We start from the raw sequence: 14,714 nt of genomic DNA, 5'->3' as shown, positions 1-14,714 counted from the left end.
TTTTGTAAATTCTCACATTTATGTTCATGAAGTCGATCACAGCATTCTCTCATCTTTAATGTCTGTGTGACCTAAAACATCCAGATTTCCATTCTATGATTGTTTATTTTTGTCATCTGTCTTTATGCCTTCATCGATCTCATGAATATTAATATTTTCAATATTCCAAGCTTTGACTTCTTTGAACCACTCTACTACTATTCCATCAATTTATGTTCTCATATTTTACGTTTTTTATATTTTAATTTCCTTCTTCACAATCTTTCCATGTTCAGTTATTCCTTTACTAAATTCTTGATATGAATGCCTATAAACTTGCAGCATATGAATTTTCTAATAATTATTTTGAAGAGTATATTTCCAGCCAAATACTGAAAAGCTGTATCAAAAATTTCAAACAGTAGTATTTACCATTCCTCAAATTTAAATTATTTTTCTCCCATCCATGGGTCTCCTATTTCATCCATTGTTTATTCAGAAGTATGTTTCTTGACTTCTAAACATACAGGTATTTCCAGCTCCCATATATTCCCAGATATTTATTTCTAGCTTAACAGTGGCAACCACAATCCCTGCCACAGTTACCATATCAGACACATGAAAGTTAATTAGCTCATATTCAAGTTTAGGAATTTGAGCCTAGACTTAACATCACTTCTTCTACACTCACCATGAGCAAGTATCCAATATTTTATAGCTTTCATAGCTTAAATGAAACATTCTGAGGGGTGGAAACAAATAGAAGAAACACTCTTGTCACTGAGGCAGTGATAACAGATGTAGAGGGTACATATTCTGCCTGCACATGTGCCACAAAAATGGCCCCAGGAAATATGACAGAGTCATGACAAGAGGTAAATTTAATCAGTATAAGCACATAAAAATTTGATCCATTATCTTATCTTTATAATATCCCCATAATTAACAAAGTTCAGAATTTTTCTCCAGCACTTTTCATACATTTTATATACACAAACCTCAAGTACAATATTTATGTCCTACATGAGGCGGCATGGATTTGCTTAGCAGCAGGACTGAAAAATGATTCAAAAAAGTTCCTAGGCTTGTGTGTTGGAATTTGCAGTAAGATCACTTGCTATTTATCTGTGATATATAAGCTATAGGCTCCACAGTATTTCTTTTTTTTTCTTTTGGGTAATAGGAAGATTTGATATAGTGTTTACCTAGTTTCCTTTATTACATATTGTATGTCTGCTAAAATTATTCCAAAACAACTTTTATTTATTACACCCATCAATACCATGACTTTTTTTTTTTTGGCATGTGGGAGTTCCCGGGCCAGAGATCAAACCCAAGCCATAGCTATGACCTGAGCCACTGCAGGAACAATGCCAGATCTTTCACCCACTGTGTGACAAGGGAAACCCTAATGCCATGACTTGTTAAAAATGTGTGGTTTAATACCTTCATCTTATACAAAATAGGTTATTTCCAGCTATCATCATGGATTCCCTCTGTCATGGAAATTGTAGGCTTTACTGTCCTGTTGACCTATTTGAATCAATGTCCCAAAATATCCTGTTTATTCAGAAGCTAGCATCTGGCAGTCATTGAAGAACACCATCATGAAAAATGATACTAAAAATCTTTAATAATCAGTATGACAGGGGATTTAAAAAACTCATATCAACCCAAATGTTCACAAAGAGAGAGATGATGATTACTGCATCATGAAGCTCCTGTTAAAATGGTTCATCTCTTGGGAGACACAAACAAGTGTCTCACATCTTTGCCTAGATAAATAAACCTTCACATCTTTAGATATTTTAAAACATTTCTTAGTATAGTAGTCACAGTTGTTTTTTCTTCCACAATATTTATCCTACTTCAACAAAGATGCAGGAAACCCAGAGGCTGATTTGTGGAAGCCTAATATCTGGAGAGACGGAGATAAAGGTAGAAGTATCGGGAGAACTGGCAGTACTAGTAGATAGAGTTTGATAGTAGTAGATGTGGGGGTAGAATTCGAAGACATGGATAAATTCCTTAACAAGCTAAGTAAATGACTGTCATGGTTTAGGTCCCAGAATAAGTGACTTGATCATCATATGCCAAACTCTGGAAAAAGGCAAATGGTACACCGTTTTCCAGCTATAACAGAGCAAATGCCTCAATGACTTCAGAGGACATTCAATCATGGAGCAATAAGCCAAGTTTATTTATTCAAGGAACTTGTCTTTGCAAGCACCTTTCTGAAAGCACTCTTCATGTCCTTATTCCTGAGGCTGAAAATGAGAGGGCTGAGGAAAGGAGTAACGACAGTGTAAGGGACTGCTATGACTGCGTCATCTCCCCCTGATGCTCCTGGCTTCAGATAGACAATAGATGCAAACCCAAAGTGGATGATGACCACCGTGAGGTGGGAAGCACAGGTAGAAAACGCCTTCTGCTTGCCCTCAGCTGAAGGGATCCTGAGGACAGCGGAGAGAATGAAAACATAAGTGAGGATGATGAGCAGGAAGGTGCCCGTCAAGGCTGACACTGAGATTGCTGTTACAATGAGCTCAGTGAGTTCACTGTCTAGACAGGACAGCCTCACCACTGCCCGCATGTGACAGAAGAAGTGTTTGACAAGGTTGGGGCCACAGAAAGAGCCCCTGAATATCAGTGCAGTCTCAGTAATAGAGATAATGAAGCCAGCAACCCAAGCAGAGGCCACAAGTTGCCCACATACCACGTTGGTCATAAGCAGTGGATATCTGAGAGGGTTGCAGATGGCAAGGAAGCGATCAAAAACCCATCAAAGTGAGAATGATACTGTGAGTGCCACCAAATCCCAAGAAGAAATACATCTGCATGCCACATCCTATGACTGAAATGCCCCTGTTCTTGGTCAGGAGATGCGAGAGCATCTTGGGGATAATGGTCAATGTGTAGCAGGTCTCAGAGAAAGAGAGTGCACTAAGGAAGAGGTACATAGGAGTGTGGAGACACCTGTCTACCCACGTTAGATACATGATGGCCAGGTTCCCTGTGAGGGTGAGAAGGTAGAGGCAGAAGAAACCACAAAGAGGAATGTCTGTGCATGTGGGTAAACAGAGAAGCCAACAAGGATGAATTCTTTCAGAATTGTGTGATTGATCTTCATTCTTTGAATGCCTGAAATCGGAAAGAAGCAACACATAAATATTAAATTCTCCATTATTTGCAATTTGATCAAACTTATAATTGTCAACAGATTTTTTATTTAGTTTGGCAAAACACTATGTGTATGTAGGTAATAATGCAAACTGTTGCTCTTGGAATGGATTTACAATGAGATCCTGCTGTGCAGTACTGAGAACTATGCGAGGACACTTACTTCACAACATGACAATGGGAGGAAAATTTATGTAAACATGTATGTGTAACTTGGTTCCCATGCTGTACAGTGGAAAACTAAATTAAATAAATAAAAAGAGTTTGTTAGCTGGTAATACAAAAAAGACAGAAAATACTCTAATTCATGTTCAGATGAAAGAATTTAGGTGAATTATGTAATTCAGATTTGGATCAGATTCTGAACCTTGGAAAAACTACAAAGTAGTTAATACATACAGTTGTATATGACAGAGCAACTGCTCCATATAATATTGTCTGTAAATATCTAAAGAGTGAAAATTAATGGTTGACTTCTTAAGAATTTGCAGACCATATTTCGACAATGGCTGACAATTATGAGAAGCCCAATGTCATTTTCTCTTGGAGAAATTGTCTAGGATCTGAAATATTAAAGAAAAGAACACTGCCCTCTATTTGTCCCTAAGATAGTGTGAAAAATTCCTTTCTCCAATAGAAATATTCACACACTAAATTTTAATTCTCATGACTCTTCACAGTAACTCTATAAGAAAGACAATTATATGGATTGCATAACTAAAAGATTTACTAAGTTCCCCAAAAGACAAAGATAATATATTGACAAAATAAGAAGTTGTTTTAGTAGCTCCTTGGTGCAAAACCCAAGCTCTTTCGAAACATTCTATTTTCAGAACAGCCTGATTTCACACAATAGGTTCTATCTGTTGTATTAGGGGCCGCCCCCCACTCCCTGGCCCATGATGGACTAGAAAATTTGTTTTCACAGCCATAGATAAACTTAGAAGCATTTTGAAAATCAAAGAATAAGTAATACAAACTCCAGAGTAGATCTTTCCTTTTCTAGTTCTTACTAACTGGTGTGCCAAATACCTTACTCAGTGAATCATCAGCAGTAGAATATGAATGTCAGAATCCTCTACTTGTGGCATATTCTGAATATGTGTGTCTGTGGAGGGAATGAGGGTACCATACCCTTCCCTACCCTCAGCCCTCTGAAACTGTTGGTAAATCACCTTGTCTCAATTTTAATTTAGCATATAGATCCACTGATAAAAGAAACACACTCTAATGTCAAAGATAAGTGGATAATTCAAAGAAAATTTAGTGACAATTAATCACGAAGAAAAGAAAGTCAAACCGTCAAGAATATTTTCCTACCTTGTGTATCTTATCAAAGCACCAAAGCCAATTCAGTGGTAGAATTATATTCTTCCAAGTCAGTCTTCACATTGTTGTAAGCATGCTTTGTTCACTCAAAAGTGTCAAAGACCAACTTAGCATGAAAATCACTGGTCACTGCTAGTTCAGTGACCTTGGGAAAGTCCCTGTAACCTTCTGGGTCAGTTTCCTCAGCTGAGAAGTGTTGAAAGAGCTCGTGCTTTTCTGCACTTCAGCTTCCTATGGCTCTAGAGTGTTTTTTTGTTTTTGTTTTTGTTTTAACGTGAGATGTGAGGCTAGCCCAATGCACTGTGATCAGTTCCCAACAGTCCCTAAATTACAATGGTTTAGAGCCTTTCCTTCTACCGCTTTAGAGATATTGTCTGATTATCATCAGGGGTTGAGGTTCCTCAGCTCTAGAGGTTTGGTTCTGGTTAAGAGACCCTTAGGGATTTCTCTCTACTTCATCAAAGGTAGGAAGAGAACTTTCTCACTCAACTTTGTAATTTGGTCTCATTAGTTGTGGGGCATGTGTAACTTGTGACTTGTACAAAACTCTTCTGGGAATTTCTAGGGATTTCAAACTTGCAGAGGTCATACTCTGCCCATAACCAAGGCTTCCTGCTACCTCATTATTTTTCTTTTGGTAGAAGGATTGTAAACTGTATCCTTAATTCTCACTCCATTTGCTCTTCCCTTCACCTAAACACATTCTTTCCCTCAAGTCAGAGTCCTTTCGGGTGTGGACAAAAACTATTAGTGCCTTCCATTCATAAACAAAGAATTTTTCCTGCTGTTCCATTAAATAAGCAATGTATCTAACCTTCAAACCATCAAGCCATCAGCCACAAACGCCACCCTGACAGGGATGCCCCTTGAGGCAAACAAGGAAAAACATGATACTGGCCCTAAATAGTTAAGATGAATACCAAAGGAATAATTTCAGTGATTCCAGACTCTTCTCATACATAGAAATGTACTAAAATCATTGATTTGAGATGTCTGAGGGTTTTTTTTTTGGTGTATGCTTAGGAATAATCTTTTGATGTTCAAATGTATGTTTCTTTTCCAGCAAAAACTTCTATATATAGCTGCTTCTCCCCTACCTCCTCAGATCAGTATCTCAGAACTATCTGAAAAGCTGTATCCTAGGCTATTGTCCTTAGAAAGGCCATCAGCTATTAGGTTGTGCATATTTTTCAGTCAACACTGGGCATTTAAAAAGGGCTTACAGTGTTTAAAGACTGTACTATGGGCAAAATCATACAAGTATGAGGAACAGTATCTTCTTACAGGCAGGGATTTATATTTTGGTGGAGAAGAGAAGATGGTGCTTATGACGAGTGAATTATACTGCAATGTGCTGAGGACCCAAATATTGAATAAATAAGATAGAAGAACAGGAATAGAGTGATCAGAGAAAGTGCTATGGAGGCAGAGATGTGGGAAACACGTAAAATAAGAAAGGTTGGTATTCCAGTTCCTGGAGCAAAAAACATCTTGTCCGTAGTACAGCACTTCAACTGATGTGATGACTACATAGTTTGATTAAATTAAAATATTCAGAAGTGTCACAGATAAATAGAATGAGAATAACATTTTAAAAATGCTTAAATAATGTATACGGGTGGGTAATAAGCACCTAAAACCTTGCTAAAAGTTATCGGTCAATAGGAAATTCAAATAGAAAACACAGTGTGATTTTAGTAACACAGCTAATAGAATGTATAAAAAAATGGTTTTATTAGTGTGGGGGAAGATTTGGAAAAAACCACAACCTCTACACAGTTGTAAGGATATAAAAATTATAAAGTGTATTCACATTTGGGTAAACAGTTTGCCAATTTTTCAAAAGTTTAATCTATTCAATTTCTAGACAAAATTTTATATATTCAAATCTCTCTCTTCTTCACTTTCAATAAACTAAATAACATAGAAATAGCTAACCCAACAATCATAGAAAGATGCTGAATAGTGAAAAGGATAAGATGGACTGGATGGGGACCTTAGGACTTGTAGACTGTTAACACAGTGAGTCCCCAAGTATTTTATTTTAGCTCTTGAATACCCAGACTGGGATTTAGAGAGCCCAGCAAACTTCATCCTGAACTGTCAACGAGCATGAGCAAAAACAACAAAAGAAAATAAAAGTAAATTGAAAAGCAGAAGTAAAGTCTGCTCTCTTTGGCCAAAAGACCAAGAAACCAGCAGGGACTGAATAGGGAGACCCATAGCTAGTGGTAGTGAGGATCCAAGTTGCCCACAGCTGAAGTGTCGGTGGACTTGGCATTCTGACTCCGTCTCCACCTCATACCAGCCTCTCATTTTTGCCAGCCAGCAGTAGCACTGTGAGCAGAACCTAGGGGGTAACCCACCCATCATATACCTAATACCAAGACAAACCATATCCTGCACCACAAGACAAACCTTGAGAAATTTAAAGGGATGACAATTATACAGAGGTTATTTATGATTCTTCAACCTATGAAATTGGGTTTCTAACTTCACATATGGAAATTAAACAACTTCTAGACAATCCATAAGTCATAGAGGAGGTCTCAAAGAAAATAAACTTAACAGATATAACTGAACTGAAATGAAGTTTCAACTTATCAAAACGTGTGGGATGCAGCTAAAGCCGTACTAAAAGGGAAACTATAGTTTTATATGCGTACATTAATGAAGAGGAATGGTCTCAGATAAATAATCTAAGTTCCTATCTCAAGATACTGGAGAAAGATGGAGTTCCCGTTGTGGCACAGTTGTTAACAAATCTGACTAAGGAACCATGAGGTTGCGGGGTTCGATTCCTGGCCTTGCTCAGTGGGTTAAGGATCTGGCATTGCTGTGAGCTGTGGTGGGCAGGTCGCAGACATGGCTCGGATCCTGCATTGCTGTGGCTCTGGCTCAGGCTGGCAGCTGCAGCTCCGACTGGACCCCTAGCCTGGGAACCTCCATATGCCGCAGGTGCAGCCCTAGAAAAGGCAAAAAGACAAACAGTAAAGAAAGAAAGAAAGAAAGAAACTGGAGAAAGAAAGCAAAATTATTCTTCAAGTCAATTAGATTTATTGATTTAATCAAATACATTTCAAAATCCCAGAAACACTTTGTCTTTAGAGAGACAAACTTATTCTATCATTTACATGTATAGTCAAAAGCCCTTGAGTAACTGCAACAATCTTGACAAAGAAGAATAAAATAAAAGCAATTACTCCATTCAATACGAAGACATTATATAACTACATTAATCAAAAGAGTGCCACACTGGCAGAACTTATAAAAAATCTTAATTGATGTTTTGTTTTCTGACAGTTTTTGAGTGTTTAAATCCATCCTCCCTTCTGCCACACCTCCGGGCAAGCTGATTAAAACAAACAAACAAACAGACAAACAAACAAAAACCTGCTTCTCCCAGCTCGGAAGCTTCTGCATAGAAATCTCACCCTGTAGCCATCCCCCTATTTATCAAGTCAGTATATTGTTCCTACTGTCTCAAGTCATTTCAGATCTTCTTGGGAAGTACCCTTTATATTGGGAGCTGACCATTGTTTATATGGGGAGATAAACAATCTCTCCACATATAATATTCCCATGTGTTGCATATGTTGACGTTTTTAACATATTCCTACAGTTCATTTTTTAAATTAATTAATTAATTAACCTACCTTTTTAGGGCCACACCCTCAGCATATGGAAGTTCCCCAGCTAGGGGTAGAATCAGCTGCCGCTGCTGGAATACAGCCCACACCACAGCCAGAGCAAGGCTGGATCCAAGCCACATCTGCAACCTGACCTACACCACAGCTCATGGCAACTCTGGATCCTTAACCCACTGGGACTGAACCTGCATCCTCATGGATACTAGTCAGGTTCATCACCGCTGAGCCACGATGGGAACTCCTCCTACAGCTCATTTTAAAAGAAATAGTTAATGGAAATTAAATGTGAAAGTAATTTGCTATCTTACATATTAACATCTAAAATATCTTTTTTTCTCTATGAACTTTTTAGATCTATTTTATAGTCATATGTATTTACTTATGTCTTTGATTAATGCTTTTATCATGTACTCTGCAATAAAATGTTTCTAGGTTGACTTTATACATACTTTTCTACATTTTATGTAAAAATAGAAAATTCAATAAAGTGTGAAAATTAAAAATTTAATGAAAAGCTTTGCCTGAATGAAATGGCGAGTTCATTTACAAAACAGAAATTGTCTCACAGACTTTGAAAACAAACTTAAAGTCATCAAAGGGGCAGAGTGGAGGGGGAGGGATGGATTGGGAGTTTGAGATTGGCAAATGGCAATGCGGGACGGATGATCACTGGGGACCTGTGATGTTGGTTATAACGTCTCCTTTTTCATTTCTAGTAGTATTGATGTGAGCCCTCTCTGCTTTTCATCTTTGCTTGCTTAATATTTAAATCTTGTATTCTTATTCAATTTTTTTTAAGTTATCCATCTTTGCCTCCAGTTTATTTCCAAAATCTTGAATCATCTTTATAATCATTACTCTGAAGTCCGAATGTGCCACCTTGCTTTTTCAAATTAAATTAAATCAAACTTGTGAATATGTACTTGTTTAGTTTGGTGATATTTTGCTTGAGAGTTTTACATCTATGTTCCTGGGAGAGATTTCCAACTTAATATCTGGTTTATACTAGCCAAAAAAAGAAAAAGAAAAAGATTTGGTGTTTACTCATTTCTAGTCCATGGAAGATTTCATACAGATTTGGAATGATTCCTAATCTTTAAGAGTTTAGTAGAATGTGCTAGTGAGACATAAAGATCAATAATTTTAGGATGTGACATATATTAATTAAAATTCTGTCTTGAGAATTAAATGTTTCTCCTTTATGTCAGTTTAGGTATGTATCTCAAATTTATCACTTTTTGTAAATTCTCACATTTATGTTCATGAAGTCGATCACAGCATTCTCTCATCTTTAATGTCTGTGTGACCTAAAAACATCCAGATTTCCATTCTATGATTGTTATTTTTGTCATCTGTCTTTATGCCTTCATTGATCTCATGAATATTAATATTTTCAATATTCCAAGCTTTGACTTCTTTGAACCACTCTACTACTATTCCATCAATTTATGTTCTCATATTTTACGTTTTTTATATTTTAATTTCCTTCTTCACAATCTTTCCATGTTCAGTTATTCCTTTGCTAAATTCTTGATATGAATGCCTATAAACTTGCAGCATATGAATTTTCTAATAATTATTTTGAAGAGTATATTTCCAGCCAAATACTGAAAAGCTGTATCAAAAATTTCAAACAGTAGTATTTACCATTCCTCAAATTTAAATTATTTTTCTCCCATCCATGGGTCTCCTATTTCATCCATTGTTTATTCAGAAGTATGTTTCTTGACTTCTAAACATACAGGTATTTCCAGCTCCCATATATTCCCAGATATTTATTTCTAGCTTAACAGTGGCAACCACAATCCCTGCCACAGTTACCATATCACACACATGAAAGTTAATTAGCTCATATTCAAGTTTAGGAATTTGAGCCTAGACTTAACATCACTTCTTCTACACTCACCATGAGCAAGTATCCAATATTTTATAGCTTTCATAGCTTAAATGAAACATTCTGAGGGGTGGAAACAAATAGAAGAAACACTCTTGTCACTGAGGCAGTGATAACAGATGTAGAGGGTACATATTCTGCCTGCACATGTGCCACAAAAATGGCCCCAGGAAATATGACAGAGTCATGACAAGAGGTAAATTTAATCAGTATAAGCACATAAAAATTTGATCCATTATCTTATCTTTATAATATCCCCATAATTAACAAAGTTCAGAATTTTTCTCCAGCACTTTTCATACATTTTATATACACAAACCTCAAGTACAACAATATTTATGTCCTACATGAGGCGGCATGGATTTGCTTAGCAGCAGGACTGAAAAATGATTCAAAAAAGTTCCTAGGCTTGTGTGTTGGAATTTGCAGTAAGATCACTTGCTATTTATCTGTGATATATAAGCTATAGGCTCCACAGTATTTCTTTTTTTTTTCTTTTGGGTAATAGGAAGATTTGATATAGTGTTTACCTAGTTTCCTTTATTACATATTGTATGTCTGCTAAAATTATTCCAAAACAACTTTTATTTATTACACCCATCAATACCATGACTTTTTTTTTTTGGCATGTGGGAGTTCCCGGGCCAGAGATCAAACCCAAGCCATAGCTATGACCTGAGCCACTGCAGGAACAATGCCAGATCTTTCACCCACTGTGTGACAAGGGAAACCCTAATGCCATGACTTTTTAAAAATGTGTGGTTTAATACCTTCATCTTATACAAAATAGGTTATTTCCAGCTATCATCATGGATTCCCTCTGTCATGGAAATTGTAGGCTTTACTGTCCTGTTGACCTATTTGAATCAATGTCCCAAAATATCCTGTTTATTCAGAAGCTAGCATCTGGCAGTCATTGAAGAACACCACCATGAAAAATGATACTAAAAATCTTTAATAATCAGTATGACAGGGGATTTAAAAAACTCATATCAACCCAAATGTTCACAAAGAGAGAGATGATGATTACTGCATCATGAAGCTCCTGTTAAAATGGTTCATCTCTTGGGAGACACAAACAAGTGTCTCACATCTTTGCCTAGATAAATAAACCTTCACATCTTTAGATATTTTAAAACATTTCTTAGTATAGTAGTCACAGTTGTTTTTTTCTTCCACAATATTTAATCCTACTTCAACAAAGATGCAGGAAACCCAGAGGCTGATTTGTGGAAGCCTAATATCTGGAGAGACGGAGATAAAGGTAGAAGTATCGGGAGAACTGGCAGTACTAGTAGATAGAGTTTGATAGTAGGAGATGTGGGGGTAGAATTCGAAGACATGGATAAATTCCTTAACAAGCTAAGTAAATGACTGTCATGGTTTAGGTCCCAGAATAAGTGACTTGATCATCATATGCCAAACTCTGGAAAAAGGCAAATGGTACACCGTTTTCCAGCTATAACAGAGCAAATGCCTCAATGGCTTCAGAGGACATTCAATCATGGAGCAATAAGCCAAGTTTATTTATTCAAGGAACTTGTCTTTGCAAGCACCTTTCTGAAAGCACTCTTCATGTCCTTATTCCTGAGGCTGAAAATGAGAGGGCTGAGGAAAGGAGTAACGACAGTGTAAGGGACTGCTATGACTGCGTCATCTCCCCCTGATGCTCCTGGCTTCAGATAGACAATAGATGCAAACCCAAAGTGGATGATGACCACCGTGAGGTGGGAAGCACAGGTAGAAAACGCCTTCTGCTTGCCCTCAGCTGAAGGGATCCTGAGGACAGCGGAGAGAATGAAAACATAAGTGAGGATGATGAGCAGGAAGGTGCCCGTCAAGCCTGACACTGAGATTGCTGTTACAATGAGCTCAGTGAGTTCACTGTCTAGACAGGACAGCCTCACCACTGCCCGCATGTGACAGAAGAAGTGTTTGACAAGGTTGGGGCCACAGAAAGAGCCCCTGAATATCAGTGCAGTCTCAGTAATAGAGATAATGAAGCCAGCAACCCAAGCAGAGGCCACAAGTTGCCCACATACCACGTTGGTCATAAGCAGTGGATATCTGAGAGGGTTGCAGATGGCAAGGAAGCGATCAAAACCCATCAAAGTGAGAATGATACTGTGAGTGCCACCAAATCCCAAGAAGAAATACATCTGCATGCCACATCCTATGACTGAAATGCCCCTGTTCTTGGCCAGGAGATCTGCGAGCATCTTGGGGATAATGGTCAATGTGTAGCAGGTCTCAGAGAAAGAGAGTGCACTAAGGAAGAGGTACATAGGAGTGTGGAGACACCTGTCTACCCACGTTAGATACATGATGGCCAGGTTCCCTGTGAGGGTGAGAAGGTAGAGGCAGAAGAAAACCACAAAGAGGAATGTCTGTGCATGTGGGTAAACAGAGAAGCCAACAAGGATGAATTCTTTCAGAATTGTGTGATTGATCTTCATTCTTTGAATGCCTGAAATCGGAAAGAAGCAACACATAAATATTAAATTCTCCATTATTTGCAATTTGATCAAACTTATAATTGTCAACAGATTTTTATTTAGTTTGGCAAAACACTATGTGTATGTAGGTAATAATGCAAACTGTTGCTCTTGGAATGGATTTACAATGAGATCCTGCTGTGCAGTACTGAGAACTATGCCGAGACACTTACTTCACAACATGACAATGGGAGGAAAATTTATGTAAACATGTATGTGTAACTTGGTTCCCATGCTGTACAGTGGAAAACTAAATTAAATAAATAAAAAGAGTTTGTTAGCTGGTAATACAAAAAAAGACAGAAAATACTCTAATTCATGTTCAGATGAAAGAATTTAGGTGAATTATGTAATTCAGATTTGGATCAGATTCTGAACCTTGGAAAAACTACAAAGTAGTTAATACATACAGTTTGTATATGACAGAGCAACTGCTCCATATAATATTGTCTGTAAATATCTAAAGAGTGAAAATTAATGGTTGACTTCTTAAGAATTTGCAGACCATATTTCGACAATGGCTGACAATTATGAGAAGCCCAATGTCATTTTCTCTTGGAGAAATTGTCTAGGATCTGAAATATTAAAGAAAAGAACACTGCCCTCTATTTGTCCCTAAGATAGTGTGAAAAATTCCTTTCTCCAATAGAAATATTCACACACTAAATTTTAATTCTCATGACTCTTCACAGTAACTCTATAAGAAAGACAATTATATGGATTGCATAACTAAAAGATTTACTAAGTTCCCCAAAAGACAAAGATAATATATTGACAAAATAAGAAGTTGTTTTAGTAGCTCCTTGGTGCAAAACCCAAGCTCTTTCGAACATTCTATTTTCAGAACAGCCTGATTTCACACAATAGGTTCTATCTGTTGTATTAGGGGCCGCCCCCCACTCCCTGGCCCATGATGGACTAGAAAATTTGTTTTCACAGCCATAGATAAACTTAGAAGCATTTTGAAAATCAAAGAATAAGTAATACAAACTCCAGAGTAGATCTTTCCTTTTCTAGTTCTTACTAACTGGTGTGCCAAATACTTACTCAGTGAATCATCAGCAGTAGAATATGAATGTCAGAATCCTCTACTTGTGGCATATTCTGAATATGTGTGTCTGTGGAGGGAATGAGGGTACCATACCCTTCCCTACCCTCAGCCCTCTGAAACTGTTGGTAAATCACCTTGTCTCAATTTTAATTTAGCATATAGATCCACTGATAAAAGAAACACACTCTAATGTCAAAGATAAGTGGATAATTCAAAGAAAATTTAGTGACAATTAATCACGAAGAAAAGAAAGTCAAACCGTCAAGAATATTTTCCTACCTTGTGTATCTTATCAAAGCACCAAAGCCAATTCAGTGGTAGAATTATATTCTTCCAAGTCAGTCTTCACATTGTTGTAAGCATGCTTTGTTCACTCAAAAGTGTCAAAGACCAACTTAGCATGAAAATCACTGGTCACTGCTAGTTCAGTGACCTTGGGAAAGTCCCTGTAACCTTCTGGGTCAGTTTCCTCAGCTGAGAAGTGTTGAAAGAGCTCATGCTTTTCTGCACTTCAGCTTCCTATGGCTCTAGAGTGTTTTTTTGTTTTGTTTTTGTTTTAACGTGAGATGTGAGGCTAGCCCAATGCACTGTGATCAGTTCCCAACAGTCCCTAAATTACAATGGTTTAGAGCCTTTCCTTCTACCGCTTTAGAGATATTGTCTGATTATCATCAGGGGTTGAGGTTCCTCAGCTCTAGAGGTTTGGTTCTGGTTAAGAGACCCTTAGGGATTTCTCTCTACTTCATCAAAGGTAGGAAGAGAACTTTCTCACTCAACTTTGTAATTTGGTCTCATTAGTTGTGGGGCATTGTGTAACTTGTGACTTGTACAAAACTCTTCTGGGAATTTCTAGGGATTTCAAACTTGCAGAGGTCATACTCTGCCCATAACCAAGGCTTCCTGCTACCTCATTATTTTTCTTTTGGTAGAAGGATTGTAAACTGTATCCTTAATTCTCACTCCATTTGCTCTTCCCTTCACCTAAACACATTCTTTCCCTCAAGTCAGAGTCCTTTCCGGGTGTGGACAAAAACTATTAGTGCCTTCCATTTCATAAACAAAGAATTTTTCCTGCTGTTCCATTAAATAAGCAATGTATCTAACCTTCAAACCATCAAGCCATCAGCCACAAACGC

The 14,714-nt window shown here is 37.4% G+C and overlaps 1 protein-coding gene and 1 pseudogene across 1 annotated transcript; both read right to left on the bottom strand.

Annotated features, from left to right (window-relative positions):
* Nucleotides 1-2,158: 2,158 nt before the first annotated feature.
* On the bottom strand, nucleotides 2,159-3,136 carry LOC125128864 (olfactory receptor 10X1-like; annotated as a pseudogene).
* Nucleotides 3,137-11,537: 8,401 nt separating this feature from the next.
* LOC125128863 (olfactory receptor 10X1-like) lies at nucleotides 11,538-12,515 on the bottom strand. The gene has a single exon (XM_047783006.1). It carries the CDS (start codon nucleotides 12,486-12,488, stop codon nucleotides 11,556-11,558), a length of 933 nt encoding a protein of 310 aa, XP_047638962.1. The 5' UTR covers nucleotides 12,489-12,515; the 3' UTR covers nucleotides 11,538-11,555.
* Nucleotides 12,516-14,714: the final 2,199 nt, after the last annotated feature.

This window comes from Phacochoerus africanus, chromosome 6 (genome assembly GCF_016906955.1).
Source record: "Phacochoerus africanus isolate WHEZ1 chromosome 6, ROS_Pafr_v1, whole genome shotgun sequence".
Classification (NCBI taxonomy): Eukaryota; Metazoa; Chordata; class Mammalia; order Artiodactyla; family Suidae; genus Phacochoerus; species Phacochoerus africanus.
This window is presented reverse-complemented; position numbering and strand designations above follow the sequence as displayed.

Bases quoted from the DNA above. Each gene is read 5' to 3' on its own strand.
- LOC125128863 (XM_047783006.1), bottom strand. From the start codon at position 12,488: ATGAAGATCAATCACACAATTCTGAAAGAATTCATCCTTGTTGGCTTC.